Below are 23,365 nucleotides of genomic sequence, written 5' to 3'. Positions count from 1 at the left end.
CCCCCCAAATATGAATAAATATACACTAATTTTATTTTTATTCTAAGAAATAAAAAACTTTTATGCTCTCGCGGGCCACATAAAATGAGATGGAGGGCCACATTTGGCCCCCGGGCCTTGAGTTTGACACATGTAGATTAGAGCATGACATAGGGATCAGAGGATCTGTCCTCCAGTGTAGATCAGGGGTGGGCAAACTACGGCCCGCGGGCTGGATCCGGCCCGGCTCCATGTTTGGGCCGGTCCACTGAACAATAGCAGAGACCCATGTTTGTTTGTTTGTTTTTTAATCTGGCCACACGATCAAGACGTGACATTTTCTTCCCCCTTCTGCAGTCTGTGTCCCGATCTGAAACCCTCTAAAATCTCTCAAACAGAACAGAAGACAGTCTTTCCTTTCTACGTCAAAGTTCATCTTTCCTGGTTTAGCTCATTCTTTTAGAGCCATTATGCTGCTTTTTTTAAACAGTGCAACCTGTTCTGTGTCCTGATTGGCTGGAGATCTTGTCAATCAATGTCCTCTATGTCTCCTGTCCTGTACAGAAACGTGGAGCTCTTCAGATCTACAGAAATCTGTGATCGATCAGATCTTTGTTTTCATTCTAAGATCCTGGACCTCATTTCTATGAAGGTTTGAGAATTTAAACAAGAGAAAAGGAGAAAATGTTCATGTCTGTGTGAGAAAAGTGTATTTAGGCAGTGAGGAGTTTTACTGCCATAAACGTTTGGAATGAGACTCCGTGGATTTCACTGATCAGCGTTGCCAGATAGCGTCACATTTTTCCAGCCGAAAGTCATCTAAAAACCGCCAGACCTAGCAAAAAAACCGCCCAACAGACACACACACACATGCATGCGCACACACACACACACACACACACACACAAGAAAAAAAATTCTTCCTCATTTCTTTCCCACTCCGCACATCTGCTCCTGATCCAGCCCTTGTATCGATGTCAAAATATTTTCCCACCCTTTCAGTAAAACTATGTGAGGGTGGAAACCCCCCCATTTGCCCCCCCAGAGCCCTGACCTCCAGCCCAATTAAACATGTTGGCTTTGAGACCAGAGTTTTTGTATTTGATTCAAAATCACATACGTAACCCCAGGGGGGAGTTAGAATGCTGAAATATTTTGTTTGGATCTTAAAAAGTGTTGGTTCAACTCCAAAGCAAACAGGTCAAAATCTCTTGGAAGGTTTGGGGAGAAAAAGCCTGCAAAGACGGACAGTTTCATTAAAATCTGCCGGCCCACTGAGGAGCAGATGGATGTGTTTCTGGAACCTTCTTCAGAGCCGTGAAAGTCTTTCAGAGCCAAACAGTTGAGCACAGACACAGTCTAGCCGTCCTTCCTTCCACCTGAAATGTCATTGGAGTTGTTGTTTTTGCTTTGAAACAGTTCACCAACAGTGTCGACTGGCTGACCTCAGAAACTCAACCTTGACTGCATTATCAGTAGTTGTGGAATGAAGCAGATCAGCTGCATGCCTGTGTGCAGCAGCACTCAAACCTCCAACACTGCAAGATGAAAGACTCCTGAAACCTAAAGAATCAGCTCAACCTTTTTACAAATGATAAATTCATCCCAAAGTTCACCTGATGAAGTCAGCTAAATTTCAGCTGCTGCTTTCTTTTTAATAAGCCTTCAGTCGTTGCTTTGTAATCAGGCTCACTGCTTTATGGCAGCTCAATCAGAATGAAAGAATGTAGGATCACTGCTTCCAGCTGTAAAGTCCCTTTAAACATTTCCTTCATCCGGTCTGTTCTGTGCAAATCTGTGATGACTGTCATTCATTCAGGATGTTTCACTGATGAAAGGTTTATAAAAAGTTATCTGGACTTAGTTTTTAATTAATAAACCAAAAACATTTGATGCCCCTGAAACCCTTTTCATGCTTTTGTTTTCTGAACTTGTGGGTTTCTCGTACCGTACGCCTTCAGGTTGATGAAGGACTCGTGGTTCCCTGCCAGGACGCTGCTGTAGCACTTATATCTGCCCTCATCCTCAACCCTCACTCCTGACAGCAGCAGGGAGGCGTTTCCTCTGGAGATCTGCTCCTTGGACAGAGACGTTCTGCCCCTGAATCCTTCGTGCTGCCGCTGCAGTTGGTCTGTGTTGTAATAGAAGGAGTGGGCCGGTTTCTCTGTTGGTGTCATCTGAATCCAGTGGATCCTGCAAACACGAAGCTAAGAGTCTGTGAGGAAACTGGTCTTTCTAGATAGGACTGTAAAAATTAAGGTTAAAGGTTCGTACCCACAGTTCCCTGCACACAGAAACGAATTAATAATGACTTAGAGGCAAAAATTATCTTCAGTGGAAGTTTACTCCGCACAAGCAGCACTAATCAGATTGTATGAAGGGTTACAGACGAAGTGAACAGCAAAGTCTGCACACAAAGTCTGAACAACGGAGGCAGGGAGATGGGCTTGGAATATAAACCCTGCATTTGCATATTCAAAGGATCACACACTGGACAATGGTGTGAAAATCACACCCACAGGTTGTTGCAGGGAGATGCTCGAAGGTCAGGAAGCTTCAAGTGTCAGATCTCTCTGAGGTTCTCACAGACATTTACCAGAGCACAGGCACCAGCACACACAAAGATGAAAAGGGGAGGATGCTGGAGGAATCTTATGAGAAAAATGGTTTTGGCTGTGCTGTCTTCAAATGTAATACAATTTTGAGATGATAATACATGCATAATGAATTAAGTTTGAACCATTAGTGTAATAAAAAGTAAAAAAGAGAGTTTCTAACTATTCTGTTTCTAACTATTCTTAACAGAGTATATCTGCTCTGCTCAGAGACACACACATGCAATAAATGTGCGTGTGCGCACAATTGCTTAAAAGTACGAGCACAATTGATTAATCCGTGTGCACCATTTAGTAATCGGTGCACACAGTTTACTTATCCGTGCACACAGTTTACTAAATGGTGCGCACGGTTTAGTAATCTGTGAGCACAGTTTATCAGATTTTTTAAAATTTTTAACCACTGGCACCCAACGGTCTCCGTAGTTTCAGCTTCTCTGTGGGTAGATCGTGACTTTGTGAGATCAATCAAATCAAACTCAACCAAAGTCTGAAAAAGCAAACTGAAAGTGAGACTAGTGTGTAAATCCTTCACTCTCTGCTACATGTATGAATGTTGCGCCCGCGAGCACCCCTTGTGGCGCCCGCAGGGAATGCACCAATTTTTTTATTTTTTATTGAAGCAAATAATCAACAAACAACCACGGCATGTCTGTCAATGACAACAATATAAATTCTGAGATAAATATAGACAAAAAAACAAATATAAATTAAAAAATAATCAATAAAAACAAGGGTCTATAACAAAAGTTTAAATGGATCAAATAAATTACACCATGTATGGGCATTCTTATGATTCATGTAATGTAAATATTTAGAAAAATAGGTTGAGATGGTTGAGTAATCCATTAATGTGAGGTTTCACGTTTGAGAATTTACAAGTATGAATAAAATGCTTTGAAATTACAATCAGTGCTTGTGACGGAGCGGCTCCGTCTCTCGGGCTGAGCGAACACCGTGAGCACACATACACACACACACACACACACACACACCCACACCTGTTGGTGCGCGCGTCCACGTCACAATCAAACATTTCGCTGTGAAACCATAGTTTCTTACAATTCACCTTTCATTTTTACAGTTTAGACCTCGGGTGCACACTTGGTCATCAGTAGTTTTACGCATACACATACATAGAACCGCTTACTCACGGCAGCCCAGCAGCAGCTCAGCAGCAGCGGCGTCTTAGCCACGCCCCCTCCGTTGACAGCCAAACCGAGGGATTTGTATTTTTTGTTTATATATTGTTGTAAATCTTAGGAAACAGCTGTTCCTAATTTATCTTGTTTTTGTTTCTCGTTTTTTCTTTGTATAATTTAAGTTGAGTTATTTGTGGCTGAAGTTAATGTGATGGACATTATTTAATTATTGAAGGAAATATGAAATGTTTTGAGAATAACTCTTTACAATTTTCTAAGTAAAAGGCCTAATTATGTGGGAGTGGCAAGAGGTACATAAGAAGGCGCCTCACTCTCACAATGGCAGAGGAAGCCTCACTCTCATCATTGCAGAGGGACTGAGAGGTTGAGAGAGAGAAATGGGCAGAAGGAGTGCCATTCAAATTCACAATTGAAGGTGATATGATCTGAAGTGAGATGAATTTATGTTGTTTTACTTTCATCCCTGCTTTATTTTTTGTGTCTCCCAAAGACTCTATTAAAAAGGGTAAAAACCCTATGAAATCTCTCCTGGCTTGCCTACCAGTTTTTGTTTTTGCATTTTTTATGAATTTCTTGAGAGAACCCCGCGACAGTGCTTTAATCAGAAAGTCCAGATGTGAATGAATTGTAATCGAATTTTAATTGTATTCCAATTTAAAAGGGTTAATGATGATATTTTTGGATTTGAGCCAATTATGAAAAGAAGACCAAAACTCGTTTACATAAAGAAAAGATGTTCCACAGTTTCTACATCATTTCCACAAAAGACACAAAGATCAATATCCCAGTTAAAGCAAGAATGTAAAAAATGATCGGAAGGTTGTGGCGATCTGGGGGTTAGCCCTGCCTTCAGTTTATAAGACTCATGGGAAGTGGGGAATGTTGAGGGTCTTTTTTTTATACACTGTATTTTATCCCACGAAGGGAAATTCTTTCTCCGCATTTGACCCATCCCCTTGGGGAGCGGTGAGCTGTAGCCGTCTGTAGTAGAAAGAAAGACCAAAAAAAAAATCCTTTTTTTGGGGGGGATATTTATTTTTATTATGTGTTGTGGTTGCAGTGTTTTGTGTTGTTTCATTTCAAATTTGTTTAAAAAGAAAAAGTTCAAAATATATAGAGTTAAAGTTGAATTGTAAATAGTTGTTTTTTTAAACATTTTATCTAGAAAAAATAAACAACAGGATGGCCATTATTATCCATTTTGTTCATACATTTATGTAGTTGTTGATAATAATTTAAACAAAGCAATAAAACAACCCAAAGAGCCGCTTGAAAGCCAAAATAGACGACTCTTTTTAGAGCCAAATGTCTAAGAAGAGCTGGATTCCCATCACTACAACCAATAGGAAAGGCAAATATAGACGGTAACAGTGGAACCTTTTAGGAGTTTCCTGACAATATTCCTACAATGTAACTCAACTGAAAAATAACTACATTACCTAGAAGCCATCAATGTCCCTAGTCACAGTTTCCCCCTTAAATCTGAAGTGCAGCGATCATTTGGAGAAAACAAAAACCACGGTGAGTTTGAGGACAGAAAAAATGACATCAGGCGAAGAGTCAGGATGAACGACGCTTCTGTTTAGTTCTGTTTAGTAGAGAAGTCAGATGGAGCAAAAATCATGGATGTGAGTTGAGTTAGATGGTGATACGACGTCATGTGCAGCTTGTAAACATGTCTTATATTAGTGAAGTACAATAATGATTCTGGGTTGAGCGGTCTGGAGAGACACAGTTGTTGACAATTTACATTTTCATTTGCCTTACAAAAACATCACCTTAATATTACAATTACATTATTGCTGTACATAATGAGCAAAAAACAACAACATAGGAAGCAGGACAGAAGCAGGATCATTTTAGCAGGAGTGGGACAGGATTATTTTTTTAACTGTGGTATGGGAGCAGGACGCATTAGACACCACAATATAATACTGCTATTTGGATGCACGTTTTTGATGACTATTAAGCCATGTTTATTGCAGTTTTCTTTGTGTTTTATGAGAGTGGCTGTGCTGCAGAGGTACAGCAGATTCGTGAATGTTGTGGATGTGACTGTGACTGTAAAGCATCTTAAGCCTTCAAGGAAGGTAAAAAAGTGCTGTTCTAGTACACATCATTTACCAATCATGACACGTTTTTGCCAAAAAAAATGACTTGACAGACTTCGCTTTCCTAAATGATAAAACAAATACAAACAATATACATGAATAAAAATGATGAAAATAAAACAAACTAATAGATGTGTAATAGCCATCAATATGTTGGTTTACTTTTGCTTTAGAAGATGATCAGAATATACAGGTATTTTCTCTCTAAGCTGTGCATAAACAAACTTCTAAACATTCTTCTCCAGAACAGACTGTGGGTGATCTCACACATCGAATGTCGGGTGGTCTCATACATAAATTTGGGGCAATATTGGTCTTGTTATCCAGCAGTTTGGGGCTGGAATGCGGCCAGAGAGCAGTCACTTCTGGTCATATTTCTGTTTAATGTATGTTTATAATCCTTTCCAAGACCCACGCTATTAAAAATATTTGATCAAACTATTAAACTTTGGTTTGTTAGGATGCTCTCCATGTGTGACGCAATATTTCAGCCACTTAAATGTGAACAAGTCACAGTTATAAAATACCCATTTTCTAAACTTCAAACAATTTAGTTTTAAAACTATAACTTTTTAAAGTTGGAAATAAAAAGTATTGTTTGCCGAATCCTAGGTGTACTGTCAAAATCTCTTCCTTTGGATACAGAACACGTTTGCCTTTGCAGCATCAAAAATCTGGTTAGTATTGTGTCATTTCACACAACTGTGTTCAGACGCCTTCTGTTGAATCTCACATTCTGTCAGTTTTTATGTTTTCATTCTCAAGGCACACTTTCTCCTTGACAAAAATCCCGCGGCACACCAGCATCCAAAAATAAAAAAGGAGAAACTCATAGTCTGTATTGATGGACAGTCCCTCCATGATCTCACGAGTATTTATGTGATAATTGTGGAGAAAAAGCTGGAAGTTGCAGCTGTTTTTTCTAAAAGTTGTAATAAAAGTTAAGTTAGTTTTTAGTAATAATTCTCAACTAAATCATTTGATATTTTACCCTGGTAGTTGTTTTTTTCTTCAGTTTATTAACATGCAATTTTATGTAACCTCACAAAAAACAAATATATTCTTTCTAAATAGTGATTTACTTTTTAAACATTTCTTTCAATATTAGTGCAAAGGCAACTGTAATTTTTGAACAATATGATCACAACATGTTTGATAAATTTTACACACAAAAAACTGACATTATATTTATGTTTTCTGTAGCTACACAAAAAGTGAAAGTGAACACAGAGCTGATATCCTGGAGATGGTAAATGTATTTAGATCAGTGAAAATGGGTAATTTCCAACGGCAAACCTGACTGTCTCCCCCGGAACACTAGTGGCACACTGGTTGAAAAACACTGGACTTGAGGGTACAACACTGCTCCATCTTGTGGAGCAACAGGTTGTTCTCCATACACCATCCTGACAGCCATTCTACCTCATCCCTATGAGCCATCTGGTCCCCACCAGAGATCAGCCCCACCCGCTGTGAAGTGGTCTGCAAACCCGCACCGGGACGAATATTCGCCAGTGTTTTTTTTTGTATTCACACCCAGGCGATTTTCGCCACGTTTTTTGTGTTCACACCCAGGCGATTTTCGCTGACGATGAGCCGAGTGAACATGCAATTTCATTCCCTGACATTAGATGGCGCTTAATGTAAACAGAAATACTCCTGTACACAAGGTGGCGCTGCGCAATTTTACGCTTCTTAAAGTCGGTTTTCACTCAGAAGAAGAGAGCAAGTATTTACGCGCTTGTCAGAATCATACAAAGAAAACATGAATATTTCAAGCACCAGTTGCTCCAACTGGTGCTTGGTTCGGGGATATTTTAGAATGTCCGTCATTATTTCTTCGCTGCTGTGTAGACGCTACTTGGCGTCTATCTTCTTCGCTGGTATGTGTGCTCAGCAAGGCAGTTTTGTGTTTGAGCGCCCCCAAGTTGTTTTTTACTGTAAATACAGAAGCTCCAGACACGTGTGCAAAAGCGCCATTCTCATTGGTCGAATAAATTTCGACGCGACGCGTCAAAAAAAAAACGAACCCGAGGCGTTTTTTTAAAAAGTGACGCTTTGACGCGTGGCGTTTTTTCGCGTCGGTGTGCACACTCTCATTGGTGCCCTTTGTTTAGTCACGAGGCGTTAAACGTCGGCGAAATCGCGCGCGAAATTCGTCCCGGTGCGAACAGGCCTTTAGAATGGTGGAAAGTTGTAAAGCAGGGGCTCAGCACACTGTCCTGTGAGGAGGTGCTGCAGATGTTAGTCTACTCTCACTCTCTGTCTGCAGTCCTTCAGGAAACCTTTATCCACATTCAGGTGGAGTAGGGAGGCCCTAAGTCCACCAGTTTATCCTTGTTGTTTGATAGGATATGGAGTTAACAGTGGGTCAAAAAGATATTCAGTCAGTCAGTCATTGGTCGATATGCAAGTTCTCCAACTTGAAAAGATGAGAGGCCTGCATATTTCATCACAAGTTTACTTCCCCTAAGAGAGACAGGATTTTTATAGGATTTCTAATGATATAATTAGTAAATTCCTCGGTTAAAAGAAGTATTTGGTCACCTGTTCATCCCTCTTCAGAGAGGAGGGAGAAATGTGTAACAGAGAAAATTATGATAACTGGGCGGGGTTAAGGTTGGCCACACAGCCGTTTATTCTGTGACAAATAACAATCAGAGGGGACTAAAAGGAAAATAATCAACATAACACCAAAGGTGCAATAAATAATGGTCTAACGTAAATTCTCAGGCTTTATAGCAAGACACCAAATTACTCAAAATGCAAACAAAAGACCACAAGAGTAAATGTAACAAAGGGACAACTTACTTTGAAGGAGAATTCTAATCAGATCTGGACATGTCATCACCTAACCAGTTCTCCTCTCCAACAAAAGCGAGCGCCGGAGGCACAGGTTAGGAGTTCCGGGCTGGAACTCTTGCTTAATGCCTGAGGGGAACGTCGCGGGGTGTGAATGCTCCCTAACTTTCCCGGTCTAAAAACTAGTGCCCCTTCCACTGGGTCACATGCAGAACAGCTAACAAAACAACCCGTGCGTAAAAGGGGATCAGCTCTCCGTGTAACACGTCGCTGTGCGCATATGGGGAGCGCGGAGTTCCTAGAGCGCTCCAAATCATTTCCAATTGTCACCTGTCTTAACGAAAGCCTGTCATGTTCATACGACATCGTGAAACGGCTAGGTCCTGAAAGAACAGGCAAAGGAAAAATGTTAGACATGTCATCCCGTGGCTGCGCGCGTAATGGCGCAGGCTAGGTACGGCCTGTGCACCGCTGTTCTACGTTGACGTTTCGGTGCTAAGGTGGTTTAAACACATAAAAGAAAAGGTCTGATAAAACCGAAACTTTGCAAAACTAAACTTGTCGTGTTTGAAGAAGAAAGAGTGCTCAGTTGCATCAACCAGAAATGTCTAAGTAATAAGCATTTTAGGGTTCTGGAGAGGTGTAGCCAGTCTTCAGATCTCGATCCAAAATCTAAAATCTTTGTAGGGAGTGCTCCCACTGCGTCCAAGAAAGTCCAGCAAGCACCTGGATGGTCCCTGTTGTTGTCTCGTCCGGCCTTCGCAGATTCAGATGGTTCAGGACGTCCAAATAATTAAATGTGCAGTTGGAAAATGAAAACACACAAAGTCTGCATGCATTTTCCAACCCTTTGCAAAAGGGAGAAATGAAAAACACACGCCCATTTAGGCTTTGTGGTTGTCCGCTCTCACTGCTTTCCAGGCAGCTTTTTTCAATGTCCAACAAAGCAAGATGTGAAATACGTCCTTAGACTGTGTCTGTGCATGCAAGATATTTTCTGCCACTCAAGGATACAAGTCTAGTCTGCAATGAGCAGGTGTCTCTATTTCATGAACACTCCAGCACAGAAAGATGCTGACCTCGGCATATTATCTGTTGCTGCAGACAGGAAACAATTCAATATTCATGCAAATATAGAATCCATTAAATGCATAATAAAATGAGCATTAAAAAGGGATGAAACCCCTGTTCACCCCCACAAAACTGCTGTTTGGATCTCCTAAAGAGATCCAAAAATCTCCTAAAGAGATGTATAGCCCAGAATCACAACAACAGTCATCTCAATAGGCTTCATACAGGTAATTGTAAAGTAGACATTAAAATCAAAAGCATCATGAATACATAGAATTCAATAGGAAAATACTAAACTGAACTAACTAAACAGGCTAAACTAAACTAACATCCCTGCTCTTAGACCCCACCAGTGCAGAGCTGCTCAGGAACACTCATACAAAAGGGAATTACCAGCCAATTAACTTTACGAAAATGTAACTTGTCATTTCAACCAGAACATTTTATGTTTGTAAATCATACGTGAATGAATCATGTCGATTGTACATAAAAATAAAAATAATCAATCTAACAGTTACTAATTTCAATCATGTTGATCCAACATTATACCATTAAATTGAATTACATTAGTAATCGCAAGGAATTGGGGGTCACTTCTGGATCATTTCACGGTCACACAGGAGATCACAAAAGTTTGCATTTAATTGGAAATGTGAACGGCCTTGCAAAAAAATCGGAATTTTTTCAAAAAATCGGAATTGAGCATTAAGCCCTGCAGTGTGAACGTAGCCTTGGTTTTCTATTCTCTTCTAAAGGCACTTCAAACGTCTCTGGTTTAAGAGAAGATCTACATTTGTACAGACTTTTCTGTGTGCAGGAAAAAAATGCAAACACAGAAGTGTCAGAATTCCACACAGGATCTCCTGATTCTGAGGAGGATCAGAGACTAAATCAGCGGATTTCACAGCAGCAGCTACAGACTCAGCGCCACCCTGAGTCAAAAAGTCTGATTCCAGGGGAGCAGAGCTTTGTTTGCAGTTTATGTAATGGAGTGAAGCTCAACAGGAAGTTTTTTTCATGAGACATGAGAAACAGCCGTGATGCACTAAAAACAATGAAATGTCTTTTGTAGTGCATTACTTTTTCATCTCAAAGATCTTCTTCTTTATAAATGGGATTTCTAACATCCATGTTCTGCATCCTGAAAAGCATCCTTTATCAACGGGAAAGGTTCTGTGTGAGCCGTCAGACTGTCCAAACTCACATTTGGGAGCAGAACACGAACTCATGAGCTGCTGAAGAGTCTCACCTCATCACAGAGAGGTGCTGCTGGTCTGGATGAAGGAAAAGCTCAGGTTTCTTTTTTTTACCTTTTTAGGTTTTAGGCTTTAGAGAATCTGATCATTTGAAAAATAACAAGTTTGAATCCAAAGGAAAGAAAACATCAAAATAATCCTCAATTTAATCTGCTGAGGTACTAAAGGCCTACTAAACAATGACAGGACTGATGTGATTCAGAAACAGAATTTCACAAGTTACTTCCAGTATAAAATACTTATTTTATTAAAAATATGTCCTGGGTTTACAATGTTCCTGTCTGGATTACTTTTGAGTTTCTTTTATCAGAATAAGTACAAAGGTAGAACTTTTTCCTTTCATTTAAAGTCAAGTTCATATTTTTAACATTAAGGAAGACCTCAAATCAAATAGATTGATTAGTTTATGTGATTATTAGATTATGAACCACATTTTTGCAGAAATTGTCAGCCAGGTTTTTTAATCCACAACTTTCTGAAAAGATTTCATCTTTGAATTCAAACATTTCCCAACAATAAAACATGATTTATGTTTTTACAGTTGTCTCTAGTTACAACTGCCCTCACGGGGAGCATGAATCAAAGTAACCCTCGCACAGATGCATGTGACTAATGCACGATGCCTATTGATGCAAAATGCATCAGACCACTTCAGATCCCAAATTACCTTAATGTAGCATCTCCTCGAAAGCAAAAACACAAGTGATTGCTTCCATAGCTGGAAATAACTTCAGCCATCAACAGGTTAAGAGCTGTTTGTGAATAGAATCTTGTTTTTAGTCATTTTAGTGCATAGATAGGAACACAAAGGCTAAACATGGTCTACCTGACCATGGTACTCTAAAACGACTGATAAAGTTCTGCTGAAAAAGGTTACAATGATGGCGTTCAGATGAAAACAACACAACTGTTTGGTCTCTATGGAACTGCAGGACTGGAGGCACTTTTTAGGAGTCTGAAATATGAGTATTTAGGGTCAACTGGACCCAATGAGCTTTCTGTAGAAAACAGACGTTCTTTGTTTCTCTATGAACAATAAAGTTTTGTTTGGAAAGTGTTCCTAAACTTTAGCATTTGACAGCGTGACATGCTGTAAAGCAAAGCAGTTGAAATGCTTCAGTATCACAGATGAGCATCATCTCAGCTGATGTTCTCTCTCCTCCTCTAAGCATCACTTTGGAAACTTTAGTGTTTTCAGATTAATTAGATCTCTGAAAGTCAGTTCAGCTGCATGTGTCTAAAGAAACGTCATAAAACAGCAAATGACGCGGTACAGACGCAGACTGTTACCTTTTCCCTTTGAACAGTTCTTCAGGCTGACGGCTGTGGATCCTGGTGCTGCTGATGAAGCAGCACATCCACACCTAGGGGCAATTTAGAGTAACCAACGAACCTATGAAGCATGTTCTGGGATAGTGGGAGGAAGCCGGAGAAAACCAAACTCCACGTAGAAAGGCTGATGTTCTGGTCCAGGTCCCCCAACTGGGACTAGAACCAGGGCCCTTGTTGCTGCTCTAATTCCTGCTGTCCCTCACTTTCAGAATGTTTGAATCCAATCAAACTTTATCTGAGCTTCTTCATCCACTAAATCATCTTCAAATGGACACGCCATGCTGCTTCACCTCGCTGTAAACAAACTAACCTTCAACTAAACCTGCTCCAGACCAGGTTATGTTCAGAGCATGAGTTGCTATGGCAACTTGACATACCCTGAAACCAGTTCTGCACTAACTGGGTGAGTAACCCCACCAGCGCCCACGCACACATACAAAATTTTACAACATCCTGTTGTGTTCCCTGTCTTCTATTTAGCCATTTTACACAAAAGATGCATGAATTTTCTAGACTCGTATTACAGGGGGGTCAAACTCAGTCACACAGGGGGCTAAATTAAAAACACGCTTAAGGTTTTGGGCCGAAGAAGATAAACATTTACTGAACACACTAAAGCTAACTTTAAACCTTTTAAACGGAACTTTTCGGACATAAATATGAATAAAAACAGAAACATTAATCCAGAGTAATCAAGTTAAACCTTAAATAACTTATAATATTTTGCTCTCCATAGAAATATATTCTGTCAAAATATGAACATGCTGCAGAACCAGAAATGACAAATCAAATAATTCCGATTTCTTTGCTCTTTTATCATTTTTTATGCTAAATTTTTATCAATAATTTCTTAATGTGTGACATCCTCTGTGTGTGTCTTTGTGAAACATATCAGAGGGATTATATCTAAAAAAACTTATTGTGAATACTATTTTTAGGTCTTATAAAAACATTAAAAACTAAATCATAAAACTCATCAGTGGGATTACTCCAAAAATATTTGGCATTTCCCTAATTCTGTGCAACACCATTAGATTAGAGATTATATTAGATTTGCTTTATTGTCATTGTGCATAGTACAATGAAATTTAAGCATCGCTATCAGTGCAAGTACAGCAAGGAAGGGAAAGAAAAAAACATTTTAATACAATAAAATCAAACAAACAAACAGTATGTACAAGTGTGCAAATATAAACTGTAAACTGTAATGAAGAGTGCTGAGATAATTGTGCAAAATTGCGTATGAAAACTGTGTGTAAACATGTCAAAAGTGCAAGAGGTGGCAATGAGGTAGATAGTTGACACTCTGGACAGAGAGTAAACAGGAATATGGATTTTTTTTTATCTGTGCATTTGGGAATTGGGGATGGTTATTGCTTTTGGAAAGAAGCTGTTTTTTAGTCTGTTCATTTGATGCCTGATGCCTCTGTAGCGCCTCCCAGAGGGCATCAGGTTGAACAGGTCTGAGCCGGGGTGTGAACTGTCCTTGATGATGTTCTGGGCCCTAGTGAGACAGCGCGCAGAGTAGATGTCAGTCAGGGTGGGGAGAGGGCACCCAATGATTGTCTGAGCTGTCTCTACGACTCTCTGCAGTCTCTTGGGGGGGAGGGGGGAGGCCGAGAGTGAGCAGTTTATTGCAGAGTCTGTCCGGGATTATTGTGTTAAAAGCAGAACTGTAATCCACAAAGAGCATCCGGACGTAGCTCTGCTGCTGCTCCAGGTGGTTCAGCCCAGAGTGGAGAGCCACGGCTACGGCGTCCTCTGTGGATCTGTTCTTGCGGTATGCGAACTGGTGGGTGTCCAAGTCAGTGGGGAGGTGGTCTCTGATGTGCGGGAGCATCAGCCTTTCAAAGCACTTCATTATGACCGGCGTGAGGGCCGCTGGGCGATAGTCATTGAGGCTGGTGGTAGGGGACGACTTTGGCACAGGGATTATGGTTGCCGATTTCAGGCAGGATGGGATTACTGCCTGGGCCAGAGAGAGGTTAAAGAGGTTGGTGAAGGTGGGGACGAGCTGGTGGGCGCACACCCTGAGCACTTTGCCCGGTTCTCCGTCGGGGCCAGCAGCCTTCTTGGGGTTCACTGTTAGGAGCACCCGTCTGACGTCGTGCTCCTGTACAGTGAGTGGGGGTGTGCTTGGACCGGTGGGGGTTGGGGGTTGGTCCGGGGTGGAGGGGAGGTGTTTGGTGGTTTCATGGCTAGCAAAGAAGCAGTTAAGCTCCTCTGCCCGTGTAGCATCTGGAGCTGCTGAAGACACATCACAGCCCCTGAAGTTGGTGATGTCTTGGATGCCTTGCCAAACTTCTCGTGGATTATTGCTGGATATGTGGGCCTCCTTGTGCATCCTGTGGTCTGCCTTGGCTGCTTTTACTCCTCTTTTCAAGTCAGCTCGGGCAGCTCTGTATACTGCTCTGTCCCCTGACCTGAAGGCAGCGTCACAAGCTCTGAGGAGGGAGCGGACTTGGCTGATCATCCAGGGTTTCTGGTTTGGAAAAACCCTCATGGTTTTTTCCACAGTCACATTTCCAATGCAGAACTGTATATAGTCCAACACTGTTCCTTTGAGTGTCTCCAGCTCCTGATGGTGGAATAAGTCCCAGTCTGTCTGTTGGAAGCAGTCCTGCAGCATGGGAAGGGCATCCTCAAGCCAGGTTGTGATGGTCTTTGTGGTGGGCCTGAATCGGCGTATGAGGGGGGTGTAGGCTGGGAAGAGCAGGAGGGAAAGGTGGTCTGACTGCCCGAGGTGTGTGTGGGGGGGGGGGGGGGGGGGGGGGGGGGGGCTCTGTATGCATGCTTGATGTTAGTGTAAACATGATCCAGGGTGTTCTCCCCTCTTGTAGAACACTTCACATGCTGGTAGAACTTCGGGAGAACAGTCTTTAAGTTGGCCTTTTTAAACTCCAACTCCAGCTACAATGTGAACGCCGTCGGGGTGAGCACGCTGCTGTTTGTTTATGCCGTTCAGCAGGAGAGAGAGCGCTGTGTTTACGTTGGCGTTCGGCGGGATGTACACAGCCGTGATGATAACAACAGTCAGCTCTCTCGGAAGAAAAAAGGGCCGACATCTAACAGACATAAACTCCACGTCTGGGGAGCAGTGCTGATCGATGATCGTTCCTTTGTTGCACCAGTTATCGTGCACATAAACACAGAGTCCCCCCCCTCTGCTCTTACCGGAGTCCTTTGTTCTGTTCCAACGCAGCTTGTGGTCACGTGCACGTTGGGTCTGCTGTGTCGGACTTCCAATTCCTTTTCATGTGCCTGTTTTACATTGTTTCACTCTGAGTTATTTCGTCCTGTTTTTTTTTTTTTTTTTGTACCATAAGTGTGAAGAGGGAATAGGATGAAGACATTCTTAACAGTCTGATATGTCAAAATAAAAGCGTAACGTGTCGGAAGCTGCAGCCATGTCAAAATAAAAGCTCTAAGCTGCCTCTTTGAATTTGGTAGCACATTATGTGTAACGCATCGGGCACGGAAAATGCCGCCCCCTATGAAGTGCCGCCCTGGTCCACCGCCCACTTCGCCCATGTCAAAAACCGGCACTGCCTGAAACATAACTCCATTTCTGGAACCGAAAGCTGAGGTTATCAACTTCCTTAGCCACAAACTTACCGTGGTAACTCACATAACCCCCTGAAGTGGCTAATAAGAGAACAACTCGAAACACGACCAAACTAAACAGGAAAAAGAAAATAAAGGAGTTAACTTTTTTGAAAGTCTGAAGAAGAAACCTGTAAATGCAACAAGAGACAGAGTCACGTGGTAAAAAAATGTGTTTTTACGTTTGACTAAGCAGCAGCAGTAAAGAAACTGATATCTAAAGACCTTCAGATCTGACTTTCACTTCAAAACGTCTCAGAAGTGAAACTTTGTTTGGAATTTAACACATTTAAACAGATAAACAAGTGAACATTCATAATATTAAAAGAATAATAATTAAAAGAATAATAAAAAACGTCATCAGTTTGGTAATTCATCAAATTCTTCATAATAAATTAAAAAAGATTTGATAAAAACTAAAACATCTTCATGTACTTCATGTCCTTACATTGTAAGGAATGAAAAGTTAGGTTTCTAAAGTGTCCAGTTCTAAATCGGCTCCAAGTGGTCATTTAGTTTCTCATTTTGTTCATTTTCTAGACTGTAGATTCTACTTTTCCTCCATCATGGAAATGTTGATTCTGTTGAATCAGATGAAGCAGCATCTGCAGAGTTTAGAGGGAATTCTGTCGACTTTCTTCTTCTTCCTGATTGGTCCAGATTTTTGTAGTTTGGAACTCTCAGTTTTCTCTAATTGTCATTTTAGAAAATGGAAACTTATGTTGCTGAAAAACACAAGAAGTAAAGATCATGAAGTTTATCACAAACACAAACCAAAACATAATTTCTTCATTTCCAGAAAAATAGGATTCAAGATTTTCTCTTTTTTCCAAAAGTGAATCAGTTTGTTTGATTAGAAACCAGCTTTGATCCAAACAACAACCATGTGTGATGAAAAGTGAGATTTTCTTCTATTCTGATCTTTTAGAATCATTCTCTATTCTCTTCAGAAACTTCTGCACATTTTCTGCTCACTGTCTCTGTTTCACATTGATTCCAAACTAGAAAGAAACTTGAAAAGTGGATGAAACCTGAACCAGAAGTTGTTCAGTGGTTTGTTTTTCCAGTTTGGATGAAAAGATTTTCAGAATCCCAGTAGATCAGCAGTTTCTGAAATCCAACAACCATGCCACGTTTAAAGTCACTTAATCACCATTCGCCATTTTGATGCTGGTTTGAACTGCAGCATATCGTCTTGACCATGTCTACATGCATCAAGTTGCTGCCGTGTGATTGGCTGATTGGTCAGGTGGGCTTAATAATGTGGCCAGTGAGTGTGAGCCTTAAGTGAATAGTTTTCATATTTGATTAAACTTGTTATACTTTTCACTGTCTCACCTTTCAATGTGTTCAAATCACCTCAATCTGTTTCTCGTATGGATGAACTGATCAGATTTTTTTGTCCCTGATCAAAAACCAAGTCATTTGGCTCTTTTGTCAAGATTTGTAAAGTTGGAGTTGGGCAGAGTTAATTACAGCCAAAATGTCGGCACATATGAGCCGACAATTTAAGCTTCCACTAGCGGAGTGTAGATCTTTTGCCCTCAGCCAGATGTATTGATTTAGCTTATGCAGCGAGCTAAACACAAAGGGCTTCAAAAAAACTTCCACAGATTTGCTTTTCTTGAGCCACTTTTAATTTTGTACAGATCATGGCTTCTCACAGGGTTCTGAATACATCAAAGAGCTTTACTTTTCATGGATGCGCACCACTCCCCAACACGCAGCACGTGCCTCTCTTTCCCAAACCAAGCTTCCCACTTTACATGTGGCCACTAGATGGCAGCGTAAGGCATAAACTTTTGACTTTACAATGAACTTTTAAATCTTAATGTACCAAATAAGAGAAAATGACAATTAAACCCATTTAACTAATAACAGAAACATAAAACACTGGGGGAGACAGAACAGTAGAAGTCCATAGATGACGTCAGAGATGATTGTCCATTTATGACTGACAGTGTTGCCGTCTTGTTCGCACAGATTCGGATGGTTCAGGGCGTCCAAAAAATAAAATGTGCATTTTGGGAAATGAAAATTCTCACAAGAGTCTGCATACATTTTCAAACCTTTTGCAAGAGGGGAGAGATGAAAAAACACAACCTGTTAGGCATTGTGGTTGTCCACTCTCTCACCCTTCAGGGCAGAAAAACCTTTTAATTATTTTCCAGCAAGGCTAAATGTAATCATCCAAAATACGTTCTCAGACTGTGTTTTTGTCTAGTGTGCATTGCAGGTATTGTGGTTCCATAAACACTCCAGCACAGAAAGACAACAGAGACCAAAAGTCACAGACAGGCCTACTGGTGACTTCAGCACATATTATCTGTTTCTGCAGGAAGGAATCAGGCATTTTTCTCTCTAATACAATATATATATATATATAGAATCCATTAAATGCAAAATCAAAAGAGCCTAAAAACTATAGTGGAACCGCTGTTCACCTCCACAACAGTGAGGAGGGCTGAAGAATGCAGAACAACCTCTGATGCCCCCTGATGAGGAAGCTGACCCTGAGGAAGGCCCGCCAAAAAGGGGCTAGTAACCGAATTGCACCACCTGCTGGGGAAACTGTACCTTCTTTGGGTAACAGGGGAGAAGAAAGTAGACAGATTTAGACAGCAAGAGAGATTTATGAGAGGTCATTTTAACCCTTGTGCTATCCTAGGCACTTTAACATTGGGAGTTGGGTCATCTAGACCCACTAGACAGTGCTCTGAACCTTTTTTCTTCAATGATTTGTGATCTTCACTGGTGTCCATGATTACATGAAATCTTTCCACCTTTATCCACCTTTGTCATGGTAGGGAGAACACGTCAATGGAGGGGGGGGGGGGGGGGGTCATATAAGATAGCACAAGGGTTAAAGGACAACTGAGAACATCTGAGGATGAAGAAAACGAGGATCAGATAGAGTGGCATTAGGATGAACAGGGAAAGGACCCCCAGAGGGCTGTTGAGGATCACAGTCCAGGAGATGGGGTACTTCTGAACAAGGGGCAGGGGATGGGTGATAGGGGATATCCCCAGGAGATAAGTCAAATGTGGAGAGAATTTCTTATTGTGGGATAAATAAAGTATTAATTACAAATATTATCCTGATTTGATGGGGCAAATCGGACAGTTTGGGAGGAATCACACCACATTACTATAGTGATCAAACCATGGAAGGAGTTCCATCATTACAAACACAACTTGTGAAACTCCAGTTGGGTAAGTCCAGAAACTAGGCCGCGGCTACACAAATGGTCCAGCAGCCAGAACTACAAGAACAAGCTCCTCAGTAGAGATGGGAATACCAGCTCTTCAGGATCGGCTCACTAAAAAGAACTGGATCTTTTGGCTCCCAAATGGCTCTTTAGGTTGTTTCGTTGCTGTATTTAATTTATTATCAACAACTATATAAAAGTATTCACAAAATGAATAACTAATGTAAAAAAATGTGCTTTTATTCAAGTTTTGACATGTATTTACTAGTATTCCTTCCAGATAAAATGTTCAAAAATAAATGATAAAACCAAAACGGCTATTTACTAATCAACTTTTAACGACCGGTACATCAAATTTTAGCATTATCCTTTTTAAACATATTTGAGGCAAAGCAACACAAAACACTGAAACTGCAACACAAAATACAATTTAAAATCTACAAAACAAAACAAACAAACAAAAGACTTTCATTCACAGTGAAGGTTTGTATTTAAAAGTGTCTTAGCTTTTAGCAGCTGATCTGGTTTCTTCTGTCAGAATTGATCTGTTCTGTTCTGGAGAAAATTCTCTCAGGTTTCTGTACAGGTTGGTTCTGGAGCCGGTTCTAGACGGAACTCTTTTCCTGCAGACTCTACACTCTTCTTTTGAATCATCAATAAAAGTCTAATGGTTCCAGATGTTACTTTATTTCCTGGGTCCAGTGTCATTTTCTCTACTTTGTGTTGTAGTTTGTTGTTGTACCTGGAGCTCTCTCTCTCCCTCATACTTGGTTCATGTGCTGCTGTGGGTGTAACAAAGCCCCCCCAACCATGGACCATGTTATAACTGAATGCAAAAGAAACTTCAAAATTCATGAATGTTGTTGTGTCGGTTCTGCTGATGAAACACAGATGAAGCAGCAGTTTCACAATGTTGTTTCTGCTTGTTGTTCCTGATCGTTCCTGACTGCTCCGTAGTCTGCTGGTGCTTCTTCAGAAATCCTGTTGCTGAAAAACATGAAACAAGAGACGCTAAAGATCATGAAGTTTAACTGAAACATGAACCAAAACATTTCCTCATCCATCCAGCTGTATCCCTTCAAGGGTCACAGGGTTGCTGGAGTCGAACCAGCTGCTGTTGGGTAATGGCAGAGGACACCCTGAACACATCACCACAACCGCACTCACATGTTAACACACGCACACAACACACACACACACACACACAATGTTTCTGGACAGTGGAATGAAAACCAGAGTGTCTGTAGAAAACCCACACATGCATAAGGAGAACATGAAAAATCCACACAGAAACAAACAGCAGGGATTTGAACCAGAACCCTCTCACTGTGAGGCCAGAATGCTAACATCTGTGCTATTTGATTCAATATCTCCTCTTTTTTCCAAATGTGAATCAGTTTGTTTGATTAGAAACCAGCTTTGATCCAAACAACAACCATGTGTGATGAAAAGTGAGATTCTCTTCTATTCTGATCTTTTAGAATCATTCTCTATTCTGTTCAGAAACTTCTGCACATTTTCTGCTCACTGTCTCTTTTTCACATTGATTCCAAACTAGAAAGAAACTTGTAAGCTGGATGAAACCTGAACCAGAAGTTGTTCAGTGGTTTGTGTTTCCAGTTTGGATGAAAAGATTTTCAGAAAATCCATGTTTAGTTTTTCAATGGAAGACTTGAGTCCAAATATTCCTGATGGTCCAACATTTTCTCCTGGATCAAACACAAGCTGGGATTCTGCTCTGCTTTGACACTTTCAACACATCCGTCCATCTTTCTTTCTGTCTTTTCTGCACTTTTGCAGCTCAGCTCCATTTCAGTCCTTTTTCATCTTCTGGAGACTCTGGAGCCTCAAAGTCAGAGCAGCTGAAACTCAAAGACTGTTGAGGAAAAATGAAGCTGAACTGCAGTCATGAAGCTGATGGGAGTGTTTGTTGAAAGCAGGCCCACAGAACTGCAGCTGACCTCTATCACCTAAAGGTCATCTGCTAGATCTGCATTTCTGATTCTGCTGTCTGAGCAAAAACTGAACACAAACCTGTGAGCAAGGCAGCAAACAGACACACTTACAGGATTATCTCTGTGTTTGAGGCCACTGATGAAACTTCAGCAGCTTTTCTCTGAGCTGCAACAGAGAAGAGGACACACACACCAGTGTTTAACACAAAGACGTGCACAGACACGTGCACTAACACACATGGATGTAAATTCTCAGCTGGGATGTTCATCTCTGAGCTCATTTCTAAATGTCAGACAGACTCTGTACACAATAAAGAAACTAATCATCTTCTTGTTGCTCTTCATCAGCTGACCTTCATGTCTTCCTCACACAGAGCAGTCCTAAATGTACAAACTCTCACCTCCTCAACTTTATTTTGAAAATCACTGATCTACAACAACTTCCTCCACAACTAAACAACAACAGGATTTGAGGAACTTTACCGTTTCTTCTTCTTCTTCTGCAGAAAAACACCAGAGCGATTACAACAGCAGAGATCCCAATAACTGTTAACACTATGATGATGGTGACATGAGGATTGTCTGAAACAGAAAACAGTTATTTGGTTCAAAAAGGAGATTTTATTCTTTAAAACTGTGAAACATGAAAGAACATTTAGAGGAAAGTTGACAGAAAATCTTCTGCAGCTAAACGTTGCCGTCTTTGGTAACTTCTTACTCAGCATCATGTTTTCATGTGAACTCAATCTAAATGTTGCTGCAAGTTTCAAAGTAAAACACAATCACAAAGACGGGACGAGTTCTGACAGACTTCATGTTGATCACGTTTGGATGTCTGGAACATGGGAGCAATTTCTCTGATCTCTGACAGAAAAACTAGTTTCTCACTTGATTCCTCAGCTGGACTCAGAGAGACTTGAGTGATGTTGGTCTCCTCATCCTTGCTGACTTCACATGTGTATGTTCCCTCATGATCTGCAGATAAGTGCTGCAGTGTGAGTCTGCCTGACTCTGAGACATCCTTCACATGCTGCTTCCACTCCTCTGACACTCTCTGCTCATCATCCTCTTTCTTGGTCACAATCATCTGATTCTGATTGAAGCTCCAAACCAGACTGAAGCCTTTGAGGGAGGAGTCTGAGGCAGAGCAGGAGATGGTTGCTTCTCCAGAGATGATCTTCACTGAAGCTGGACAATAGAAACACAGAAACAGTTCATCATGAAATAAAACATCCAGTCCAAATGTCTGACAGCCTGAAGCAAAGACACTGAGATGTTTGCACTCAGCCTCCTGCCTCCATATTGACATGAATGACACTTTGAAAGACTTGAAAGAAATCATTTCAGAGCTGAATCCTCCATAGTCTGCTGGATCCTGGAGGATCCTGTAGGTCTGCATGCAGAAACAGTCCCACAGTGACAAAGAACATCAAGGTCTTTGATTCTGGAAAGTTCTGCCATGATCAGACAGAGATGTCTCCAGATGAACTGGAACACTCACGTCCTCTCCTCCATGAAGCTCTCCTCTGGTTTGATGGAGTGCTGATGGTGCAGATGTAGTCCAGGTCATCTTCACCGTCTGAAAGAGTCAGAGAGCTGCTGATGTTGTAAAGAAGTTCTTCAGTCTCCTGGACTCTGGTTGTGTTCTGGAAGGTTCTGCTGGATGGAGGACTGATGGACCAGCTGAGATCAGGTTCAGGATAGATCCCATCTGAGCTGCAGATGATCTGGTTTTCCGTCTGCTTCATGTTGATCTTCTGAGGTGGAGCTGCAACAAGTGGAAAAAGTAGAATTTCAGCTTCCAGCAGTGTAGAATCAGTGTTTGTGTGGAAAAGTCAATCCTCTCTTCCTGCTGCTAGAATTCCAGCTTTAAGCAGGTTCAGGATGAACTGATCCTCAGCAGGTGTGTCCTCCTCTAATCCACACTCTCACTAATCTGCAGCTCTGCTTGAAATCTTTCTTCATTTCCTTCAACATTGGAGCTGAACCTCCTTCAATTCTGCAGAATCTCTCACTTGTTGTTCATTTCTTTTGGGACATTTTCAGCCTTAATGACAGATTTCTCTGAAGGTTTTTGGGGGATAGATTTCCAGCTGTAAAGTCAACAAATGTCTGCATTTTCCCATTTCCTGTCCTTCCTTCATCTCTTCTGGTTCAGCTTTCAGAGCTTCCACATCTTTCTGTTCTTGCAGTCGTCTCTGCTTCAACAAAGAAAACCTTTTAGTGACTCCAAGATTTGGAGGATTTCAAGAAGCTTTTAGTTTCAGAG

At 41.1% G+C, this 23,365-nt stretch overlaps 1 protein-coding gene across 1 annotated transcript in view; it reads right to left on the bottom strand.

Moving 5' to 3' along the window:
• LOC105353610 (hemicentin-1) overlaps positions 1-23,365 on the bottom strand; it is a 98,379-nt gene that overhangs the window by 35,300 nt on the left and 39,714 nt on the right. Inside the window, exon 4 of the mRNA XM_078938823.1 lies at positions 22,598-22,864. Within this exon, the coding sequence (XP_078794949.1) occupies positions 22,598-22,864 (267 nt within the window). The remainder of the gene's footprint in view (positions 1-22,597; positions 22,865-23,365) is intronic.

This window comes from Oryzias latipes, chromosome 20, assembly GCF_053564925.1.
Source record: "Oryzias latipes strain Hd-rR chromosome 20, Olatipes_Hd-rR_3.1".
Lineage (NCBI taxonomy): Eukaryota > Metazoa > Chordata > Actinopteri > Beloniformes > Adrianichthyidae > Oryzias > Oryzias latipes.
Note: the sequence above shows the minus strand (reverse complement) of the source record. Positions and strands in the feature narration are given on the sequence as shown.